The following is a 24,680-nucleotide window of genomic DNA, read 5'->3' as shown; positions in this document are numbered from 1 at the left end:
CACATTTGTTGACAAAGTGGTGACCCTCGCCCCATCCTTGTTTGTGAATGACTGATCATTTCATGGAATCTACTTTTATACCCAATCATGGCACCCACCTGTTCCCAATTTGCCTGTTCACCTGTGGGATGTTCCAAATAAATGTTTGAGGAGCATTCCTCAACTTTATCAGTATTTATTGCCACCTTTTCCAACTTCTTTGTCACATGTTGCTGGCATCAAATTCTAAAGTTAATGATTATTTGCAAAAAAAAAATGTTTCTCAGTTTGAACATCAAATATGTTGTCTTTGTAGCATATTCAACTGAATATGGGTTGAAAATGATTTGCAAATCATTGTATTCCGTTTATATTTACATCTAACACAATTGCCCAACTCATATTGAAACGGGGTTTGTATATGATTACCAAGCTTTGAGAAAATAAATGTGCATTTTATATGACATTTGACGGTTAAATTGCATTTGTGTCAAAAGTATTGGGTCCTTTTTTAAGTTATTTAGAATTATCTAAGAACAGATCAAAGCTGTTATAATGGTGATGTATTTGGAAAACATGGATGCTGTCATACATTCGACTGAGAGAGTATGCGTGCACTGGATGCTTTTAGTGCTTCAGAGTAGCTATGGCTAAAAACAGTATTGTAATGTATTACAAAAAAAAAGACATTGTTTCTTTCCTTCTGCTGCATGAGTCTGACAGTCGTGTTTATATGAAAATAGCATTTTTGGTGAATGTAACCTCAAAAGGTGAAACACTAGAAGTTGAACTTGGTGTAAACAAGACTGTATTCCTATGGGCCAGTGTACGTCTGCATGCTTACAAACAGTGCCGTCGGCAAAAATTGAGTGCCATAAATAATTCAGCACTTCAAATAAACAGGCAAAGTTATTGTTTGAAATGTGACCGCAAGTTATTTAAGACAATAACTAAACTTTAAAGGGGTAGCTCTGTCATCCGGGAGGAACTCAAAGTAAAGCCGCTGCTCCTCCACATCGAGAGGAGCCAGATGAGGTGGTTCGGGCATCTGGTCAGGATGCCACCCGAACGCCTCCCTAGGGAGGTGTTTAGGGCACGTCCGACCGGTACGAGGCCACGGGGAAGACCCAGGACACGTTGGGAAGACTATGTCTCCCAGCTGGCCTGGGAACGCCTCGGGATCTCCCGGGAAGAGCTGGAAGAAGTGGCAGGGGAGAGGGAAGTCTGGGCTTCCCTGCTTAGGCTGTTGCCCCCGCGACCCGGAAGAAGATGGATGGATGGATGGATGGATAATCCGTGTTTTAAGTAGCATTTTTATGCTGGAGAATGGGATAGAATGCTTACATTGATTGGATGTGAACACAAAATAACATTGAATCTGCCCAGTTAACACTATTAACCACAGACATAAAAACATTTACATAACCAGTTTGGAGCTCAGTTAAAAAAATGTAATAAATAATTACTGTATGTTAGGTGTACATTGGCTATCCACAAAAGTTGTTCTGGCATTAAACATGATCGCTTGGGTAGAGTACAGTAAATCCATACAATCGTATTGTCGAGCATGTGTGAACATCCTCCAGTAACTGCATTGGAAACTCGTCAGAGATCCTTAAAGTAACAAGTGACTTTGGGAAAAACTTCAGCAGAAGTAGCCAGAAAAAATCCTACAAAAGACTCTGGCTTTCTTTGTCATCCGAAGACACTTTCCATTAATGGAAATAATTGTATCGCTGTCATGTTTATTTACTCCTGTGCCATGGAAACTGTTTGGCTCGTGCAGAAACAACAAAAGAACGATTTGTAAATAGAACCAAAGCACTCAGGTCATATAGATGAATAAAATCATTCACAAACAAAAGCTGGAAATGTCAAACAATATTGGCAATTTGTTAAATGAAATCAAATTATCCTGGGGTGTTGCCCAGAATCATAATTAGTACTTCTGCCTTGGTCGCTCTATTTTCTAATAATCTGTTTCAGTTTATTATGACAGTTTGGACTTTTCGTTTTCCACTTCCTGTTTCCCTCCACCACTTCTTTTGTTTGAGCGCTGGCTCCCTCACCTTTTCTTGATTGGCAACCAGGTACAGGTGTGTCCTGGTTGCCAATCATATGCTTTTTTATGACAGCCGGGACTAGGTTGAATTATTTTGCTTCTGTTTGCTTCCATGCTGCATAGCATTCTCTATGCATTTAGCTCCCTGTGCACTTCCCTGCTGCACTATTGTTTATTTGTGTTAATAAATACATTTTACCTGCACTTCAAATGCTGTCTCTGCAACCAACAACACCACACCAAAACATAACAAACTATATGTAATAGGGAGTAATATAAAGATTTATGCAAGCTGTGATATGAATATGCGAACTAAGTTATAGCACATAAATAGTTATGAATATACTGTACAAAATATTATTATGTTCCAAACATAAAAATGGGTATAGTTCTGCTCCAAGCTATACCTACAAGACATGACCAATCTCCCTGCTTGTATTTATTCCAGTAATACAAACTACTTCAGGATAAAAAAAAACATTTTTTGAAGCATCAATTGTTTTCTATTTTGTGTTACTCGTGCCACAGGACTACTTGGCTTGAATTCAAACAGCTTTCAATTTGGCACACAACAGCTGGTGGCAGGCAACAATTAGCCCAAAAAAAGTATGCCAAGTCACGTGCAGTACCACTAACAGGTTTATCATATATGTTTCATAATAAACATGAATAGCGCACCGTTTTAGTATCCCTATTCAGAGCAAGTACAATTTAATTTATTGAACACCAATGCTGTGCTGTTATTGTATCATTCATTTATTATGTCATATTTAAACTATTGTGTTGAAGTCTGGGGAATTTGTTATAAATCCCATCTACAGCCTTCAGTCACTCTGCAGAAAAAGGCCATTAGGATTGTGTCCAATGTTCACTACAGACATCATTCAAATCCGCTATTCATGGAGTTAAAGCAACTTAAACTGCACGACGTAATCAACTTTAAAACTGCTCAAATTATGTTTAGGGCTTCCCAAAACTCTCTACCATCCAATATACAGAACCTATTCTAGGATAGAGGTGCTCACCATAGTTACAGTCTAAGAGGAAACAACAAATTATATTTTCTTAAATTTAGAACAACTTTAAAATCAATGTGCATTTCAGTGCGTGGAGGAGTTAAAAACCTGTACTAACATGATTCAATTTAAAAGACTGTTTAAAAAAGAAGTATTGAAGAAGTACGAGGAGGAAAGAGAGTGATGCCCTCAGCACAGAGCGATGAGAGAGAGGTGTATGGTCAGAGAGTATTTGGGCCTGTGTGTGTGTGTATGTGTACAGTATGTGTGTGTGTTTTGTCCCGTCTTGTCTTGTCTCATAGTAACAGTGGTACTATTGTATTGTTAGTGTACAGGAACTTTTCTTGTTTTTGTTTGTATAGTATTGTTCTTGTATTATATTGTTGATGTTAAATAAGGAATGAGTGAGAGGGGTTGGGATATTATAAGCATTTGCTTCATCCAACCCCTTTTCAAGCCTTGCATAAATGTCTGCCAAAATGTAAAAAAAAATGTGTGTTGTATTGTGCAGGTTTGAAATAAATAAATCAATTCAATTCAATTCAACTTGGTGAAGCATATATTTTAGGTAGAAGCAGGCCGTTTAAACACATACATCAGTTTTGTGATCGTAATATAGCCATCACAATTTTTGAAAATGATATAAATCCATATAAAATAGTCAAGGTGTGAAACCCTTGAGAATCAGAATATTTCCTCTCGACATTTCCCTCCCTGTTCCACTAGGTTGACACAATATCCCAACGGCTTACAGAACGCTATCGGTCATATTTTGACATATCTTTGATACTTCATACCCAGAGTGCATATTATAGAATAGGATTTCCTTCATGCTGATCCCTGATCACATTGAATAAAAGCTTAACATTCACAGTATTTCATCAAAAAGAAAAACAGGAATCCTGCCTGGCTATTTCATCTATTAACTTGAACAATTAAACAGATTGTTAAACAGACAACACAGGTAAACAGATTTCTTTAGAGTAAGACCATTTGGGGAAGGGATTCATATGGCCCCATTCCTCGGTGGATCTCCCGTGAGGAGAAGAGGGGGGTGGTGGTAATATTATTTTGCAATGAAGTTTACTGAAAATTATGGAAAGTGCCACTCTACATAGCAATTGACACTGTGGTCCAAGTAGGAATTGGTAAAAAAAACAAAACAAAAAAAACATTTTAAGATATTCAACACTCAACTGCCATCTAGGGGGCTGAAGTAGATAATGCACCCCCCAATTTTTTCACGTTCCATGTGTTAGGTAAATCATGACAAAGGGGTTCCAATGGATCCCATTCCGTCTGTAAATTCCTCCAAGAGTGTTGTAATTTCCTCAGTTTACATGAATACAACATTGCAACTGTGTCCAGTAACATAAACGTGCCTACAAATACATTTTGGCAATAATTTTTCACCAGTTCCGTTGTGTTCAACAGTTCCTTGATATACTCTGTAAAATCAGAGTAAGTTATGTGCAATGTGTTGAAACCAATGTTTTCAAAGTCTTATGTTGTTGTATGATCCACAGTACAGTAACTGCTGACAGTCATAGCAAATGGAAGTATACATTTATTAACACTGCGTTAGACTATAATCTAACCTTAATGGTGAATGTATTTCAATGCTAGGAGATGGAACATATTGTAGTTAAAGGGGTACTGCTCTTGTTTTAGGAATGTTGCCTGTAATTCACAATCCTTATGAGAGATAAGAACACATATGGATTTTTAATGCATTCTGACTCGTAAATGAAAGTCTGCTGACAATGGAGCTAATGGGAGCCACGTCATTGTGTCTATTTTGACACATAAACCCAATAAATAACAATCCAAAAAACGCCAAAAATACTAAATTTACATGACCTCAATATAACCAAGTATTAGCAATAGTGTTATTATAAGCTCTAACGTTAGGGACCTACTTTTTAGCTTTACACTGCTGTATTGACATCATCAGCGGGTGAGCTGCTTTCTCGCCTCGGAGCTCATACAAGTTTATTGAAGATCAGTGGTTCTCAAACCTTTTTCACCAAGTACCATCAGAGAAAAAAAAACTTGTATTCTTCATCCACAATTAGGGATCAGCTCTTGCTTTTTGTCCTATACCTAACTAGAGTGACTCAAACAACCACATTGCTCAACTGGTGACAATTTATAGGTTAGGAGTAGAATGCCATCCCACATCATTGTGTGGCATAGGTGGCAACAAGCATGTGTAGAAGATTTTAAACAATGTGTGTGTGTGTGTGTGTGTGTGTGTGTGTGTGTGTGTGTGTGTGTGTGTGTGTGTGTGTTCTTCTATTGTTATTAATCAGACTTCAATCGTCCTAACGTCAGTTGTGTTGCTCATCTCAAAAATGCATTTTCCCAGTGTGTTTATTTCATGCAAAAAGTTGGCGGGAGCTTGTTTTTCGCCACAGATTATGCATATGAAATGTGCTTATAAATAGTTGAACAATGATGAGGTAATAATATTTTTACGCGCACTCACAGCGTGTTATGTGCATGGGTTGAATTATAAATGGATGAATACAACTCAAAATACACTACGGAAATTTGCAGGTTTAACTAAAAGTCCACTTATTAAATGCAATGCTTGGAATATATTTGTAAACAACGAGCCAGAATCGCAATTCCAGGCCAACACACAACTTTTGCAAACGGCAACATTTTCATGTAAACAAACACAAATAATACTGTTAGGACCACATGGGTATAAGGGGATTGCAACAGAGAATATAAATCGTCAAACATGGAAGATTAATGCTTTGCCTAATAAGCGAAAGGTTTTAGAAGAATAGAAGTAGCTGCTTTTGATTGCCTTATGATTTCAGCAGCTCTTAGCATGTAATATTGAGCAGAAGCACATCAAGGTCTTCAAAAATTCTTTGTTGAATTATGTATAGACTGAAGGGCAGGATAAACTGAGACCTGTGAATTTTCTAGCTCTCGCTGTTTCCAGCAGCAATCCCAAGCTTGACCTCCGATAGCATTTTTCATGTCAGCACAATCAATTTATGTTTATCCCGAGCCTACTGGGCTTTCCCATCTCTTACTGGAGCCTCTAAAAGGAGCACACACACACACACACACACACACGCGCGCACACACACACAAACACGCTGTATATGTGTTGAACTTCAAACATAAGCAAAAGGATATCTTACCTTATTATAGGCAGTTAAATAGCCACTTATCATTGGGTTAATGAGTGTACAAAGATCAATGTACACGCAGGGCTATTTATTAATAATAATGGATTTGATTAAAACAACGCTTTTCTCGACACTCGAAGCGCTTTAGAGTGAGAACTGACAACCAATAATTACACATCGGTGGTGGTAGCAACATTTGTAACTACAGCTGTCCTGGGGGAACGAAACGTGGCTGCCAATTTGAGCTTATGTATGGAGGTTAACTTGTGTCTTTATTATGAAAGCTCTTTTTTTTTTACACTGAATTTATGTGACTCATTTTTTTGCATTTGAAATTTGTAAACTGAGATTTTTTTTTACATCAAATTATTCTGACAATAACATTTTTTTAAAATGGTGTGTTTTAAAACTCTGTATACCGTATTTTTCGGACTATAAGTCACCGTTTTTTTATAGTTTGGCCGGGCTCCAGTGCGACTTATATGTTTTTTTCTTTTTTTATTATGCATTTTTGGCAGGTGCGGCTTATACTCCGGTGCGACTTATACTCCGAAAAATACGGTATTTGACTTTTATACAAAAAAACAAAAAATGTTTAACATGTTTGCTGTGTCATCCGGGAGGAGCTCAAAGTAAAGCCGCTGCTCCTCTACATCGAGAGGAGCTAGATAAGGTGGTTTGGGCATCTAGTCAGTATGCCACCCGGAGGTGTTTAGGGCACGTCTGACTGGTAGGAGGCCACGGAGGAGGAGCTGGACGAAGTGGCTGAGGAGAGGGAAGTCTGGGCCTCTCTGATTAGGCTGCCTCCCCCTCGGCAGGTGCGACTTATACTCCGGTGCGACTTATACTCCGAAAAATACGGTATGTCGACTAGTTGTTGCAGCCAGTTATACATTATTGATATGTTTTAGTTATATCTGGTAAAATTACTTTTGTTCTGAATGTTTGTTTCTACAAGCACACATAAATGCCTTAGTGGATGAATTGTACTATATAAAACAAAGAGAAAAAAAAAAAAAGAAAGAAAAGTGCCTGGTCATAAAATAGATTTGTACTACAGGGATATACGGTATATTGCAAAAGTGTCTTGAATAGCCTTATTTTTTTAACACTGTACCTCTCTAAAAATAATGACTATCTGCACAAACCACATGCTGTCTTGTTGTATTACATGTTTTAAGGTGAACAACATCAACCCAACATTTCAGCCGGAATACACAACCCATTGGTAATAAAGTTTAAAATGCTTACCAAAGTCCCCAGGGACAAAAATGTCATACACACAGCGCTGGCCTTTGGTGTAATTATGCGGATAGTTTGGGGAAAGCACAGTGCCCTCTGAACCTGTGAAGTGACCCCCACAGGGAGCTGTGGGGACATAGAGAGGAAAGCAACAGAGAGACACAATTAAAGAATGACAAAACAAGCATCTTGCAACACCGGGGGAAATAAAGCAAAACTGTCCAATCATCAATTGCACAGGTAAGCATCGTACGATGATGAAAAGTCACCATTGGATTTTTACCTGCCGTCATATATATATATATATATATATATATATATATATATATATATATATATATGTATATATATATATATAACCTAGTGCATGGATTTCATTTGAGAGACACTTACGGAACATTTTTCAAAGGTACACTGTACTGTGAGCTCTAAATAGACAGGCAAGGTCATAGGATTTATGTTTACTTGTTAAAACCCAAAAGGGAGAAGAAGAAAAAAACAAGCTATGTGCTTCTACAAACATCAAAATGTGATACATCAGCAAACACACAATCACAGAAGTTTCACGTGCCTGAAATTGTTACAGACCACAAGATTCAATGTTGTTCACCCTCAGCAGAAAGAAAGCATTTGAGTCAGGCAAAAGGTTTGCAAACAGCCTGACTAACAGACGATACGGTGTTTTTTCCACGACACGAGTTTCATATGATTCAGTTTTCATACGTTGTCTCAGTTATCTTCTGTTTGCCCGGGTATCAATCTGTTGAATATGTGACCTAACAAAGTATCCACGCATTGGTGACTGTGAATAATGGATAGTGGTTAAATTAAAGTTAGGGCACTACAGCCAAATTCCAAACAGGACATTTTTGAATAATTTTTATTACTGGCACATGTGCATTTTTTTATTCATACTGTATAACGCAGAACAATAAACAACTCCAAATTTGTCTCCTTTCCTCATCCTATTAAGCTCTGTGATGACGAGGCATTCAAGTTTGTAGGCATTTTTCGTTATCTGAAACAGAATGTTTAGATTTACATTATCTTGTATAGAAAAAAAGGGATTCTGTTTTCGCATGATTCAGTTCTGCATGGACCTTTTAAAACGGAAACTGAGTTACCACTGTATTATGAAAAATATCTATTCAGACATATATGCCGTTTTAGCTATACGACAATCACAAATACAATGTCACTGGGTGAAGTTTACACCTGTCATGTCTGTGTGATCATGTTTTGTTTTAGTCATGTTTTGTTTTGTTTAGTTATTGGACTCTTTAGTTTCTGTTGACGCTCTATTGTTTTTGTTTCCATGACTACCCATTAGTTTTCACCTGTCCTCGTCACGCACCTGTCTCACGCTTTGCACTCGCACACCTGTCACTAATCATGTCACTGCTATTTAAGCCTGTCTGTTTCTGTTGTTCGTCCTGGTGACATTATCCTTTCATACCATGCTATCTATCCTATCCATCCATACTACCTCTGCTACCCATGCCATTCCTGTTTATCATAGTTTTCATGCTGTTTCACGCCACAGTAAGTGTTTTCGTTTTCATGTTAATAGTCTCTCTAGTTTTGCATCATTAATCAAGTTTGTTCTCCGGCATTGTGCGCGCCTTTTGTTTGCTTCTTTTTTTTGTAGTTTGTTAGTGTTATTAATAAATATGTACTCACATTCACGCCTTGCCCGCCCGCGCCAACATTCCTTTGCATTCCGGGAAAACAAACTTCAAGGTCCACGTTTTGACAACACCTACATCTACTAGAGATGTCCGATAATATCGGCCTGCCGATATTATCAGACATCTCGAAAATGCTTTAAAATGTAATATCGGAAATTATCGGTATCGTTTTTTTTTTTATCGGTATAATTTTTTTGTTTTTTTGATTAAATCAACATAAAAAACACAAGATACACTTACAATTAGTGCACCAACCCAAAAAACCTTCCTCCCCTATTTACACTCATTCACACAAAAGGGTTGTTTCTTTCTGTTATTAATATTTCTGGTTCCTACATTATATATCAATATATATCAATACAGTCTGCAACGGATACAGTCGGTAAGCACACATGATTGTGCGTGCTGCTGGTCCACTAATAGTACTAACCTTTAACAGTTAATTTTACTCATTTTCATCAATTACTAGTTTCTATGTAACTGTTTTTATATTGTTTTACTTTCTTTTTTATTCAAGAAAATGTTTTTAGTTTATTTATCTTATTAATATTTTAAAAAAGGACCTTATCTTCACCATACCTGGTTGTCCAAATTAGGCATAATAATGTGTTAATTCCACGACTGTATATATCAGTATCGGTTGATATCGGTATCGGTTGATATTGGTATCGGTAAATAAAGAGTTGGACAATATCGGAATATCGGATATCGGCAAAAAGCCATTATCGGACATCCCTAACATCTACCAAGGCTGAATTAGTAACAAAATGAAAAGGAAAACTAAAAGTGGTAGAACTCGTTCGTCCATCTGATTGTGTTTAGCGTGCCCCTTCCTGCTTAATGAAGACTGACAAACAGTGGGGTGTCATTGTGCAAACTGTAATGAATTATTCCATTGTTCATGTTTCATACTTCTTCAAACATTGTTAGAAATTGGTTTTGTATTTTACCTGTCCTTCTACGGGTATGTTGGGTTTTCTGTGTCAAAATGACAGCAGACATAAAAAAAAAAGGCAAAAAGGTTTTAGGCTGGTAAAATAGTTCAGATTAAGTTGCGTCTGTTTGAAGTATTGGAAATCTTATTCTACACTTAAAAACATGTTTTAGGATTATTTAAACCTATATCATTGTTGTACAGGCATCAAAATCAAATATCTCAGCAGGGTTTTCACCCGCAAAAGTATGTTGACACTGTTTGCATTTAGAGTGTCTACTACTCTAAAGAGACGACTTTTAAGGACTTTTCCAGAATAGGACAATCTAGCCAAGTGTTTGGAACACTGACATGACTCTGAGGTGTAATACACATGGAAGAGCCTTACAGCACCAACGACCACCAACCATCATGGGATGTCATAGAAAGGCTATAACCTGTAGTGATAACGTCAGATTACATTATAAAATGCTGGCACAAAATGTACACATGTAATGAAAACAGGTAAATTCTCTAGTTTTTAATGTAATAAAAAATGCCATATATTTGGCACATTAAAGCGACACATAATGCAACAATTACATTAAACCTGAATCAAGTGTATACAATTTCAATGCCAAAGAGACATTGATGATGCATTCATTGCTGATAGCATGTGAATGATTGGATTATTAAAATAGACTTGTAATGCAGTATCATTACATATCTAAGAAAGACAGCTGCAAATGAAAGGGCTATGGTTTTTTTAGATTTAAAATGGAGTACATTTATAAAGCATATGGCACCACGCCCATACTTCAATTCACTCAGACAGATATGGGCGATAATGGAATCGCAACAGCACAAAAAGACAAACTTAATATACTTACGTCTGGATGTTTGCAATGGAGAATGGAGGCAGACTTTGCCTCTATTCTCCATTCCAATCATTTGACTGGCTACAGAATAGAATTGGAGCAAACCACAATTATCAAGGTTGATTTAGACATTACGATTTGTTATCAAAATGGGTAAACTGTGAGTATATGCATGTCTTACTGTACAGCATCTGTATTTTAGTATAATGATCAATAACAAAATGATAAATTGATGATTATTTGCACATTTGTGGCTGCTGCTGGTCTTTCAAATAGGGGAAGCTCATATTCAGCTACCCTCTAAACACGAGCACAGTCTCTAATAACAGATAAAAGATGTTAGATTTTTGCAAAGAAAACATCACTTAGAATAGCATAATTATCAATATTAACTCGGAGAAATGGAATGACACTTAAAAAATGCCTTGGCAGTGGTTTATATTATAATATCGCGGATTCGCTCATTTTGCTGTTAATCAAAAAGGGGTTCAGCCCAGACAAATAATCCAATCCTCACACGGAAGCTCAGCGCCCAGGCCAGCCGATGCCAAGACCACTTTATATACCGTAATTTCCGGGATATAGAGCGTACCTGTCTTCAAGCCGCAAGCATCTAATTTTTTTTTTTACACACAGTATATTGGCCGCACACCATGTCTCTGTGTATGAACGCTTCATTCATTAATTCATTTTGTGTCCCACCGGCAGGCAAAAAGCTGTGCGGAACATTTTTGGGGAGGTGGCGCCCTCCACGTCACTTGCTGCCCAAGACACTACGAGTCACTTCTCAGTGCTTCAGCGTGTGAGCCTTTCCTGTGTTGTATGGTCTTTTGACAAGTTTTGTCCATTTTCCTGACTCAATGAGTCCTAAAAAGACCTCACACCAGCGTGGAAAGAAGGAGGGAATTGCTGTGGAGTTTAAAAAAAGACTTTGCGCAGAGTACATTATGGCGCTCAAAAGTATGGAAGAATCGACGAAACAGGCTTTGTAGTACCACAGCAAGTTTTAATTGTGATGAGACCGGACTTTTCTGGAAAAATGTCAAAGCAGACTTATTTCACAGCGGAGAAGAGCTCTTCTTGTTCAGTGGTGCCTCTTTCAAGACACACTTATAGCCCCTTCTCCCCACCACCTCCTTCTGTCTGTGCTCCTTTCTAGTCAGCTCTTCCTTCACTGAGGATTTTTGTTATTTCTGATCGTTTGTGAGGGCAACAAAGTGGCTTCTGTTTGTGTGCGTGTGTTGGCAGACCAGCACATACAGAGACAGCAGCTTGTTGTGGTTGTTTTGGCTTGTTAATAAAGAGAACATTGATCCATCACCCCCTTGTTATGTTTGTTTGATATACATATTGTGTTCTAAGTGTTCAAACCTTCAAAAAAGTATGGACTTTAGTCGAGGCTGAAACCCATTATTCATATGTACATTGTTTCTTATGGAGAAAAGTGCTTCACTCTACAAACTTTTCGATTTACAAACCCTGTTCAAGAACTAATTAAGTTCAGAAATCGAGGATCCGCTGTACTTATTTGACTACTTTATTTTGGACATTTTAGGGGAAGCTGAGCTCTCTTGCAGTTTTAGAGCAATCTTCACTGTTGCATATAGTGACACGTTTTGCTTTTTAGGGGATGCATCACCATGAGTTACCTGCTGAATCACACACAGACACGTCAAGAAGCTGAATTCATTACATTTAGCCTTTGGACTTTAGAGTCATCAGTTCAAATTTGTTTTCAAGGTGATACTACAAAATGGAGAGTTGGTGATGGATACTTTTGTAAAGCACATAGGGCTGTGCAGTGACTGTAAAAGTAATGAATAGCTTGCTGGAACCAGAGTTAGAACTCCCTCTTTACTGTTGAAATAGGAGAGGAATTTTAATTCAGGCATGGCAGATTAAATACGTTGAAAAGTATTAAAAAGGTGTAATGTGACTGAAAGAGTGTACGAGTGGTTATCTTGAAAGTTCACTTCTTCTGTCCTTGACACTGTGATAATGCAAAGCTCTGTAAAATGGCAAAAAGATAGAACTGGAGCTGAATAATAAAATGCGTCATTAAATTGCAATGGGATTCCACCAGGCTCAACACCAGTCAGCTTTGAATATTTTTGCATTACTACATGAGAACTGCAGCTGTTTTTTCTTGAATACAACATGTTTTTGGATTTTAGCTAATGAAGCTATGTTTGGTTTTCATTCACAAGCCACACAATTATTACAGTATGAAAATAGGTGCCATTGTTTTTGTTTTCTTTGCACCTTGATGATCGACTGCAAATTATTACACAGCATCCCAGTTATTACGTATCAACCTAGCAGTTGTTTTACTCACCTTGACAAATTGGCTTGCTTCTGTCCCACTCTGGTCTCTTGCTGTTGCCCATTACACATGTCAAAGTAGAGTAGCCTTGCAGTAGGTATCCAGCCTCACAATTAAATGTAACCATAGATCCCAGCTTGTAGTCAGTGCCCATTCTAGTGCCATTCATCACGTTCCCTGGATCAAAACAAGCCTCCCGCAGTTTGGCTGCCAATCAAAGAAAAATATATTCATAAAAGGAACAACTGCCGTGCAAGAGAGAGGTTTTAGGCTGCTACTCCACAAAAGACAGTTGAATTAAACTAAATTGTTGGAGAAGCCAAAATCAAGATTAGTTCATCATGAGCTAAATGCAGCATGCAGATAGAAATCCGCATCTTCACAGTACCTTTGTACTCCAAATGAAAGCCAGTGTAGCTCACAGAGCCATCGCTACGGAATGCCAAGTACATGAAGTTGGAGGAGCTCTCAATCTTCTCAGGAAGTTTACTATCCTGGAAACTGCCAATCAGATGAGTGCTGCTGTCCGGCCCATCATAAATATACAAGAAATCATAGTTGGGCTCGATACTGAAGCTGCAACAGAATCAGATACAATTAAGGTTATTTTCAGTCTGAACCACAGCTATTTTCTACATTCTCAAGGCATTCAATCAATCATGACCTGAATTAATGAGAACTTCCATAGACATAGTTCAAAGGTTGTGTAGGATATTTGAAATGTGCTCTAGATTTAAAAATAAAATTATGGACAATAGTGCTGGAAGTGAAGTCAGGCAATTAATTTTGCATCTCCAGACAATAAGATTAAAAAAATGATATCTCCACCATGAGGTGGGATGAGATTAAATTGTTATGACACTGTGGTGGCACAACTTCTTCCCAGATGGCAGTGGCAATGCAGTGTGAAAAGATAATTTCATATTGTAGCTTTGTATATCAAATCACTTGCCACGATAAGGTAGAGAGCGCTGCATTATTTCCGAAAGAATGCGCATGCTTTATGACGAGATTGTAAATAGCTTAGAGATAATTGCATTTTACTTGAATTGTGGCAACTCTAGTTTAAAATGATGACTCCATCCTTTCACTTGGGAAGCCCAGGTCACAAAGCACCGTTGTTCTCTGTAAGAAGTGTATTTTGGAAAGACAAAGTTGAATACAAATAAAACATGATGGGTTTTTTTCTCTCTTCCTGAGAACGAGGGAAGTAGGTGTGGGTGTGAAAACAGCAAGAGTACCAATGCTTTCAGCCCTTCATGAAATAATACTCAACAGTCAAGAGTAGGACTGCCCTCAGGCTCATCTCACTCTGCCAGACTTGCTGCTACATGGCTAAATTGTAATTAATAATGTAAAACTTCTGAGTATCATTCGGCATAGAAAATGAGTTGCACTCATATCGCACCACTTTCTGTCACATACAGTATTCATCTAAAATATCTTATTTCACAGCATTTCAGCAAAGCGGCATTCAAATCTGCTTTTGAGACATTCCTCCCCCCAAAAATGCTGTCTTTTCTTTATCTACCAACACACCTGGACTCAAATACTTGTGCATGACTGCACACACAAAGGCAACTTTGCTCAGTGATGTTCAAGCTGGTTCCGTCACAGAGAACAAGCAATTCTAAGGTGCAACATGGGCTGTGGTGCATTCACTGAGAACTGACTGTGTTTAGTTTCATGTTAGGAAACACATGGAAGGTTATAGTTTGCACATGCTGTTTAACACTCGTTATTTGGGATCTTAGTCGATCAGGCCCTAAGAGTCTGTAATGACTACTAAACAATAAATTATTCTGTTTTGCATTTTACGTACAGACATTTAGAAACTCAATATTTTCATGAAGATGTTTATGTGACTAATTCAAATAGGTAGTGTAGCAGCGTATTGTACCTGATAAAAGCCAAGGATATGACATAGTCCGAGTGGACGGCAATAAGCCAGTCACAGTCTTTACTGTGTGGGTAGGGATGAGGGTAGTTGGGTGACAGGATGAATCCTGAAGATCCAGTCACATTCCCCCCACATGGAGCTTCAGACAAAGCAAGAAAAGAGATAAAGACAGATAGTCATACTTTCAAATACTTTTTCAAACATACTTTCAAAGCTGTCATTCTTGTTGCTTCGCTTCTTTCATTCACAGTGTGAGGTCTAGAAAAAACACTTGCTGTCATTATCACAATCTACAGCCTTGTACTTCACTCTGTAACAACCTTGAGTGACAACATAAACATAAAGTATTCTTTATTTTAGGCACAGCTCACAATCACATCCGGTTTTCGCTCATAAATACCCTTCTTTCGTCTTTAGAGTAAGTGGAGGCTCAAGTGCAATCAGAAAGCAAAGCCTGTCTAATTCTCTAGTAAGAGAAACATCCACCATAATTGGCAGTGACTCAAGAACATAACTTTCTTTGGACCTATAGTGTAATTATTTCTAATTGCATTGTAATACAATTAGCTGTTCAGCCCTATTAATTACTGGCATGTTTAGGGGTTTGGTGCCACCCCACTCAGAGGTAAACAATTTGAAGCATACGAACGCCGTCGGAAAGCGCCCGGCCCGCACAAACCCTGCGGGTGGTCATAGTGTGCTTAATTGCCGAGGCTTCTAGGCGTGTGTCAAAGGGGGCATTTCTGCGAAGTAGGGGAGGAACCGGAAATGATCACGTGTGAAGCCTCGCTGCCCGGCTGTACCACGTGATCGCTTCGGGACGCAGTTCAGATTTTGCGAGGAGATTCGGAAACTCAAAGTGCTGAGGCTCCTTTCAAAATGTGGTCTTTTGAGAGTTGTCTGTTTGGAAACTGGATAAAGAATAAAAATAATTTTCTGAAATGCCAATAGAATAAAAGAATAACCGCACATTAAATTAAATTTGACGACAAACTTAATTCAAGCCGTTTACCGCTCTGAGAGCAGTAAAAAAAAACATCGGTAACACGTTAGTATGGGGAACACATATTCACCATTAATTAGTTGCTTATTAACATGCAAATTAATAACATATTGGCTCTTAATTAGTCATTATTAAGTACTTATTAATGCCTTATTCTGCATGGCCTTATTATACAACCAGTAAGTCATTAACTAATAGTCTTCCCTCAATAACCTCAGAATTATTGCTTATTAGTAACCCTACCCCTCGTCGTCGTCGGCGATCACTCGAAACGAGTACGATTGTCCTGTTGGTGGGATTACCGTCAGGAGAACACCTGTGCGTGAAATCTTTTAAAGTGGGGAGACTGGTGCACAGACAGCCACCACGCTGTCCTTGGCAAAGAGAAGGCCAGTGTCCAATAGCATGGAGACCAAGACAATCTTTGCTGCAGCCTTCTTCCGCCTTTGCGACCATTGTGGAGCTTCTATGCAACCATCATCCGCCCACTCCGCCGTTGAGGTCTTTTTCTACGAGGGAGACGCGCAGACTCCAACGTCACTTCTTCGCTGTGGGGAGCTGTATCCGGTGGCAAGGGAAACCCAGGACGACCGGCACCTCCTCACAGCTGCAGGAGCCTGCCGGAGCTCCGGTCTGTCGGCCGATCGCCTATGGTCATACTTGCCAAACCTCCCGAATTTTCCGGGACACTCCCGAATTTCAGTGCCTCTCCCGAAAATCTCCCGGGACAACCATTTTCCCAAATTTCTCCCTATTTCCACCCGTGCCGGCCCAGTCACATAACATCTACGGCTTTTGGAGCTCAGTGCACAACTGCACATGTATGTCTCCGTTATCCATAGGTTTATCTAGAACCCATAAAGTAGGCAGGCACGGAGCTATTTCTCAGCGTGTGTTTATTCCAGCCGGCACGTTAATACACTGACACACAACATCCGGACTCTCATCATGCATTGCTTCAAAACTACGGCAAGTAGTAATGTCCAAAAATATAACAGAGACGAAGCAGAAGAACGAATAAAAGACAAGTCATGGCGAGGACAAGTAAGAAGAAGAGGTACGCTTGCAAGTTCCAAAATGATTGGAAACAAGAATTTCAGTGTAACATCTGCCGAGACAAAGATGGCTATGCTGATAGGTGCAAGAAACATGCCGTTCTCATTTGCGGATGCTTTCAACAAATCCGTGAAGGATATGTTACTGGATTCAGAGATCGCTTGCCAGTACTCAAATGGCAGAACAAAGTCTACTCAAATAGTAAAAGGTAAGTGTTATGTTTTTTTAAAGTAAGCAGCAAGTACAGTACAGTTAGTGTGTACTGTACTACATATATATATATATATATATATATATATATATATATATATATATATATATATATATATATATACACCGTATATTACCAAATAAACGCCCTTGTGCAAATAACCGCCCATGTCCTAATAGCCGCCCGGGGTCTGACCCCATTTTGTGAAATAAACGCCTCTTCCTAATAAACGCCTATGTCCAAATAGCCGCCCATGGGCTGTTATTTGCATAATTTAGATTAAAATCATATTGACTTCATTAAACCCAATTTATAAGATAAAAGGAAAAGCAAAGGTGCAATAATTCTGGTCATTACGGTAACAGCAGACGTTACGTGGGGATTCTGGGTAATCAACATATTGCAATGGGTGACCGCATATAGCGTAACACACACTCAACGACAACAACAAACCCACGAGGAAAAGTTTCAACATGGCAAGCAACAGCAGCAGTGAGTTGAATGAACAGGATACCGGTACACCACAACTGATGGACGGGAATACTTTAAGGGGGAAGAACAGAAAGTTTGACTTAAAGTTCAAGCTAGCGGTTGTGAAGTATGTGGAGCAGAATTCTGGTTTGGCAGCGGCCAGGCAGTTTAACGTTGACCCAAAACGTGTACGAGAATGGAAACAAAAAAAGGGAGAACTACAATCTCAGTCGGCAATCGATGGAAAACGGGCTCGCTTATCTGGTGGAGGTAGGAAGAAAGTGAGCGACGAGCTTGATGCTAATTTGTGTCAGTGGATACATCACGTTCGTGGACTGAACCACCGTGTGTCCCGCAAAATGATCCGCATTAAGGCAAAGGAGTTGTATGCCACCGCGAGTGACACGAGAGACACCGGGGCGGTGTTTGGTGCAACGAGTGTACTTGGTACCATAATTTTATTTTTCCTGTATGCTGCTTTATTTAAAACTTGGAGTACTGTAGCCTTTATTTTACTTAAGTGACAGTATTATTGTTCTGTTTTGATGGTGGGTTTTATACTTGAGTACTTGGTACCATAATTTTATTTTTCCCGGTAGGCTGCTTTATTTAAAAAGTTTATTTATTTTTAGTATTTGTATTCTATGTGACAATTGTTGCACTACTGTCATGTTGAGGCATTGTTGATCTCTTGTCTTTTGATAGCCTTGTTTTTTTGTTTGTATGTTTACATTAGCTTTTACATTTAAAGTTTTTAGTACGAAAAAAAATACTGGACACTAACCATTGTAACCAAATAATGGCCTGGTGCAGGCTGGTGCAAAAATAAATAAAAGCCTTGTGCAAATAACCGCCCATGTCCTAATAGCCGCCCGGGGTCTGACCCCATTTTGTGAAATAAACGCCCGGGCTACTATTTGGTAATATACGGTATATATATATATATATATATATATATATATATATATATATATATATATATATATATATATATATATATATATATATATATATCCATCCATCCATTTTCTACCGCTTATTCCCTTTGGGGTCGCGGGGGGCGCTGGAGCCTATCTCAGCTACAATCGGGCGGAAGGCGGGGTACACCCTGGACAAGTCGCCACCTCATCGCAGGGACAACACAGATAGACATATATATATAAATATACATACACACACATATATATATATATATATATATATATATATATATATATATATATATATATATATATATATATATATATATATATATATATATATATATATATATATATATTCTTGAATTTCAGTGAATTCTAGCTATAAATATACTCCTCCTCCTCTAACCCCGCCCCTGGCGGGGTTAGCGTAATGGTCTGTGTATGTGCCTTTTATGCCACTTGACGTGGGTAAAATTTTCAGCAGCGGCAAGCATTGTTTAATGTCTACAATTGTCTTATAAGATGATTCACTCCATACCTGGCGGCGGTAGGCTACTATAGTAGCGACAACTGCCCCTGGGGTAGGCGACCCCTGAAAAGAAAGTTTGAACACGCCACTGCTACTAAGACAATGTGTAGACAGGTATAAAGTCCTAAATCAGTGGTTCTTAACCTTGTTGGAGGTACCGAACCCCACCAGTTTCATATGCGCATTCACCGAACTCTTCTTTTCAAATTCAAGACAAAGTTATATGTTTTTGGTAACACTTTAGTATGGGGAACATATTCTAAGTAACAAAGACTTAATTTAGAGTTATTTGGTGAGGGTTAGGGTTAGAGGGTTAGGGTTATAATAAGGCCATGCCGAATAAGGCATTAATAAGTACTTAATAATGACTAGCTAAGAGCCAATATGTTACTAATTTGCATGTTAATAAGCAACTAATTAATGGTGAATATGTTCCCCATACTAAAGTGTTACCATGTTGTTTTACTGGTGCACAAAATGAACTGCGCATGAACATCACCTTGTTCAAAGAACAAAACCAACACAGTGCATAAACTCACAACAAATTAAACACCTGCAAATCAGTGTGACTTCTGCTGTTGCCGTATCCGTAATACGCCGATAGGGAGAAGTTTTATCGACACGATGAGTCAGGTGTGTCTTGACCTCCGCCGAACCCCTGAGCCCGACTCACCGAACCCCTAGGGTTCGATCGAACCCAGATTAAGAACCACTGTCCTAAATAGTGTTGTAACGATACCAACATTTTGGTACCGGTAATACATTATTTTGTAACTTTTCTAAATAAAGGGGACCACAAAAAAATTTCATTATTGGCTTTATTTTAACAAAAAATCTTAGGGTACATTAAACATATGTTTATTATTGCAGTTAAGTCCTTCAATAAAATAGTGAACATACAAGAAGACTTGTCTTTTAGTAGTAAGTAAACAAACAAAGGCTCCTAATTAGTCTGCTGACATATGCAGTAACATATTGTGTCATTTATCATTCTATTATTTTGTCAACATTATTAAGGACAAGCGGTAGAAAATGAATGATCAATCTAATTGTTCATTTACTGTTAATGTCTGCTTACTTTCTCTTTTAACATGTTCTGTCTACACTTATGTTAAAATGTAATAATCACTTATTCTTCTGTTGTTTGATACTTTACATTAGTTTTGGATTAGACCACAAATTTGGGTATCAATTCGATACCAAGTAGTTACAGGATCATACATTGGTCATATTTAAAGTCTTCATGTGTCCAGGGACATATTTCCTGAGTTTATAAACATAATATACATTTTCTTTAAACGAAAGAAGATGTTGTGATGCCAAAAAATATTGACGTAATCATAGTAGTATCGACTAGATACGTGCCTGTACTTGATATCATTACAGTAGATCCACCATTTGCGTTTGTTTACATGTTGATGCCGGTGAGCTACGGTGTGTAGTGAAGCATGTTTAGCCATTCCTCGTCCTGCAGGGATGATACTTGTAAGAAACTTACTTTATTGGTCGCCATGGAGGCGAGGATTAGTATTTTAGAGGTAGCTAAAACACTGCTGACGGCGGATGGACGTTAGCCGCTAGCTAGCTAGCCATGTCTTAAATCACCTTTTCCTGAGGGCGTTTCAGTGTTATAACTTCACCTTTATCTTTAATTTTTTGACCAAAATGCGTCCGTTCTCCCTTTTCTGTCTACACACTGTGTCTGTTTGTACGTACTCCGTACAAACAGACATCTGCTCGTAAACCAGCAATAACAAGACGTGACTTTGACGCGGGCGCGGGACCGGTACGTTTCAGAGACTGTATCGTACCAAAAATGATTCATTAGTATCACGGTACTATACTAGTGAATAATTACAACCCTAGTCCTAAAGAAGCAACAGCGGAGGTTTTGCCCACACACAAGCTGGCTCCAGCTCAAATATATCAAAACAGCCTCGCTTGTCCTAAAAAATTAAGAAATTAGACGGTGCTGCAGCCTGTGAAGCAAAATAGCCCTCTGTCAATTTTACTCTGATCTTCTGTACGACATCCCCTCTCTTTTTTATTCCACCCACCAAATCCTTTTTTTCTCTTCTCTTTCTCACGCCAGCCCATCCCCTTCCCCCTCTCACCAATGCAGCTTGGAGGGCTGGGTTGCCAGTAGTATCTATTTTCCACTTGGATGCAGGTGATTCTGCTCTCCCCCTGCAATTCATATCCCGGATCACAGGAGAAGGTCACAGAGTCGCCAGGCTCCCGTCCTTCCCCATTGCGAGTGCCATTCATGGGAATACCTGGATCTCTGCAGGCAGTTGCAAGAGAACCTGCGGATTCACACACAGATTATGGGTGCAGGTCCACAGACAGCATTTGCCTGAATTTCAATGGTTTTGCATCTCACACCCTGACAATGCATTTGAAATATAGCGAATAACAAAAGGTTTCCCAAAATGTTATTTACATTTCAGGAATTCCAGCCAACCTAAAAGTATTTGGACATTTGACATCCTTTTAACTAAACCTATTTGTGACTCAAAGGACATTTATTTCAAACTGATTAGATTTTTTGAATGTCAATTTAAAATAATCATAAAGGCAGTGGTGTGCCGTCAGGGCCCGGCAAGGCCATGTCTGCTGGCCAAACATAACCAGAAATCATGATCATAATTAAAGATTAAATTATTTTTTAATTCACTTTCCCTAAATATCTAAACGTATTCATATTATCTTCATGTCATAGTATGCTCCTTCCAGTGCTGTTGTTTTTAGTTTTAGTTTGTATCCAATCAGAATTCAGCTAGCTTATGTTGCCATGCTGTACCAAATCTGCTCGAGGCCTTCAGATTCAGCAATGCGGGCGTCCGTGCACTGTAAGCAAACGGGGACGTACAGTTGATAGATAAATGCGATAGCCAATCAGATCACGAGTTGTTGTCAGTAAGGCCTTCTAGATGGCCTCACGTTGGACGTGAAATTTACGCATTTCCTGTGACTGGATACTCATCGGGACCGTTAGCGGATGAATTTGAGAACACATAGAGTTGAGAGACAGTTGCAATAGCCAATCAGATCACAAGTTGTCGACAGTAGCCTATACAAGTAGCCTGATATTAACGAGACTGTGATTGGATACACACTTGTCATTCCAAAGTGAGTATCCATTCACAAGTTTCAATTTAGCAGGAAGCGGGAAGTGTTGCGCCGTAGCCATACCAGGATAGCAGAGAAGAAGAACAACACGTTGATTAGGTGGCAGATATATATTTGCAAGGCCATTTTCAAGAAGGATATTTAAAGAGAAACTACATCTTGTGAGACGATGTCGACCAACCCCAGAAGCTAGCTCAGCTGTCCTGGCGATGAAATGGTGAAATGCTCTCCATTTCCACTCGAATAAGCCGACGACGAGGGGATACCACTGGCTTATACGGCGTTGAATAGGTCCTACTAAATGTGAGTTCAAATATTTTATTTTTTCACTTTTAATATGTTTTTTGCTATTTTAATTTTGACAGTACCACATAAGATATATTTTAATTGCTGATGCGTTTTAATTGAGTTTTAAATGCGCCAGAAAATAGCGCGTTTTGTACACTGTTGATGCGATTCAATGTAGAGTAGGGCGTAAATGTGTTCCTGCATAGTATTTCTCCAGCAATGGTCATGTGGTGACATCAATTATGGTATTTTAAGAGGTAATCTTTGAAGTGGGACATCACTGAAGGCCTAGGTGGGAAACGCAAGTCCCGCCACTACTTAGAGGTGCTTTTTGCAATTTCCAAATAGTAAAATTTTTCAAAGATAAAAATATAACAAGAATACCACCGGCTATCTTTGGGATTGGGTTGAAGTTCCTGTATTTTATTTTATTAGAATGATTGACCTTTTTTTAGCAGCCAAGAGGAGCTTTTGTAACCTGTAAGCTGTTTTGAAACGGTTTTATTATAATTGATATACCATTTATCATATTACAAGAATCGTGCTGAATCGAGAATTATTCTGAATTCCATCGTCAAACCAAATGTCGGAGTCAATTCGCATCGTGAGGTGCCAAAAGATTCCCACTTCTAGTAAAAGGACAACGTTCATGAATCTAAAACATTTTATTGGACAGTGCCAAAAAGGTCTTAGCATGTTAAAATTAGCATCATTACATTTTAGCCAATTTTGCAGCTGTACACAGAGTCATATAACTTGGTTTGTAACACATGCTAACTGTTAAAAACCTATAGTATTTTATTGGACAGTGACGATGAGGTATGGTTTGTTGTCCAGGTACTTGTTTTAAAATATTTTATCTCCAGAAGTGTACAGCATAATGTATGTAAGAAGTTAATAAAATAGACAATGAAAGATTAATAAAAATTATAAATAATGGACAAGATTTTGCATAATGACAAATACTGCACTTGCCTTGACATTGCTATTTTAATCTCCATGAGATCTATAGTCCTTACAAACACCATTATCAGAATCTTTCAATACAATACGACAATCACTGATGACACAGTAGCACATTGTCTTCTAAGAAAAAATACTCACTGGAGAAGTCAATGGCAAAGCCCGACTTGGTGATGTAAAAGTCAGTTTCAAACTGAATGGTGACAACATTGAGAGTTGAGTGGATCCCCTCAGGCAGCAGTGAGCCGCTAACCTCCTTCAGAGACATTTCATTCTCCGGAGAACCATCCCACACCTTCAGGATATCATGGGATGCTTCTGTATCGAAAGCAAGAAACTGCAGGCTGCGAAAGTAGTAAAACAAGGTGGTTATATTGACTCCTGTTATGTTGATTCACTTTAAAATATTATGCGTAGTATTCAACAGGATGTCCTACCGATAGTAACTAATGATATTTGATTAAACTAATTGTATTTAATCACAAGAGCTAAAAGTCTTGCTTACAAATAAACTAAAGAATGTTTTTTGAAGAAGGGAAGCAGAAGGTTCAGCTGAACTAGGAAGGCCTGGAGTCAGAACAAATGGAAAATCAATCAAGAGAACATTTTTTTTAGCTGTTTTGTCTTGTTGAGATTTGCTGCAATCAATGTCTATTCAGTATCTGTATAAATGTACGATTTAACTGATCAGCAGTTTCATTCAGAGATACTATATCATGTAAATGGTTATTCAGCAGCCAACATGCTTGATCGTTGTCTTACTCTACACCAGTGGTCTTCAACAGGCGATTCATGGATTTTTTTTTTCTTCCGGGGATTGGAAATTTTTAGTTGATTAGACTTTTTTTTAGAATACATTTTTTGTATACATATACACTTTTCCCAAATGTAAATGTATTTAAATGAACAATAACATTGAACCAACACACTGTAGTGAACAGATAAATGGGC

The 24,680-nt window shown here is 38.4% G+C and overlaps 1 protein-coding gene across 2 annotated transcripts in view; it reads right to left on the bottom strand.

Moving 5' to 3' along the window:
- LOC133597770 (CUB and sushi domain-containing protein 3-like) overlaps nucleotides 1-24,680 on the bottom strand; it is a 589,433-nt gene that overhangs the window by 289,987 nt on the left and 274,766 nt on the right. For both annotated transcript variants that reach the window (XM_061950753.2, XM_061950761.2), the window contains exons 26-31: nucleotides 23,871-24,073; nucleotides 21,461-21,652; nucleotides 15,154-15,292; nucleotides 13,642-13,829; nucleotides 13,266-13,460; nucleotides 7,461-7,577 (exon numbers count right to left, since the gene is read on the bottom strand). In XM_061950753.2, coding sequence (XP_061806737.1) covers nucleotides 7,461-7,577; nucleotides 13,266-13,460; nucleotides 13,642-13,829; nucleotides 15,154-15,292; nucleotides 21,461-21,652; nucleotides 23,871-24,073 — 1,034 coding nt within the window. The remainder of the gene's footprint in view (nucleotides 1-7,460; nucleotides 7,578-13,265; nucleotides 13,461-13,641; nucleotides 13,830-15,153; nucleotides 15,293-21,460; nucleotides 21,653-23,870; nucleotides 24,074-24,680) is intronic.

Source organism: Nerophis lumbriciformis, linkage group LG04 (genome assembly GCF_033978685.3).
Source record: "Nerophis lumbriciformis linkage group LG04, RoL_Nlum_v2.1, whole genome shotgun sequence".
NCBI classification, from domain to species: domain Eukaryota; kingdom Metazoa; phylum Chordata; class Actinopteri; order Syngnathiformes; family Syngnathidae; genus Nerophis; species Nerophis lumbriciformis.
The sequence above is the reverse complement of the archived record's forward strand: the minus strand, read 5'-3'. Positions and strand labels throughout refer to the sequence as shown.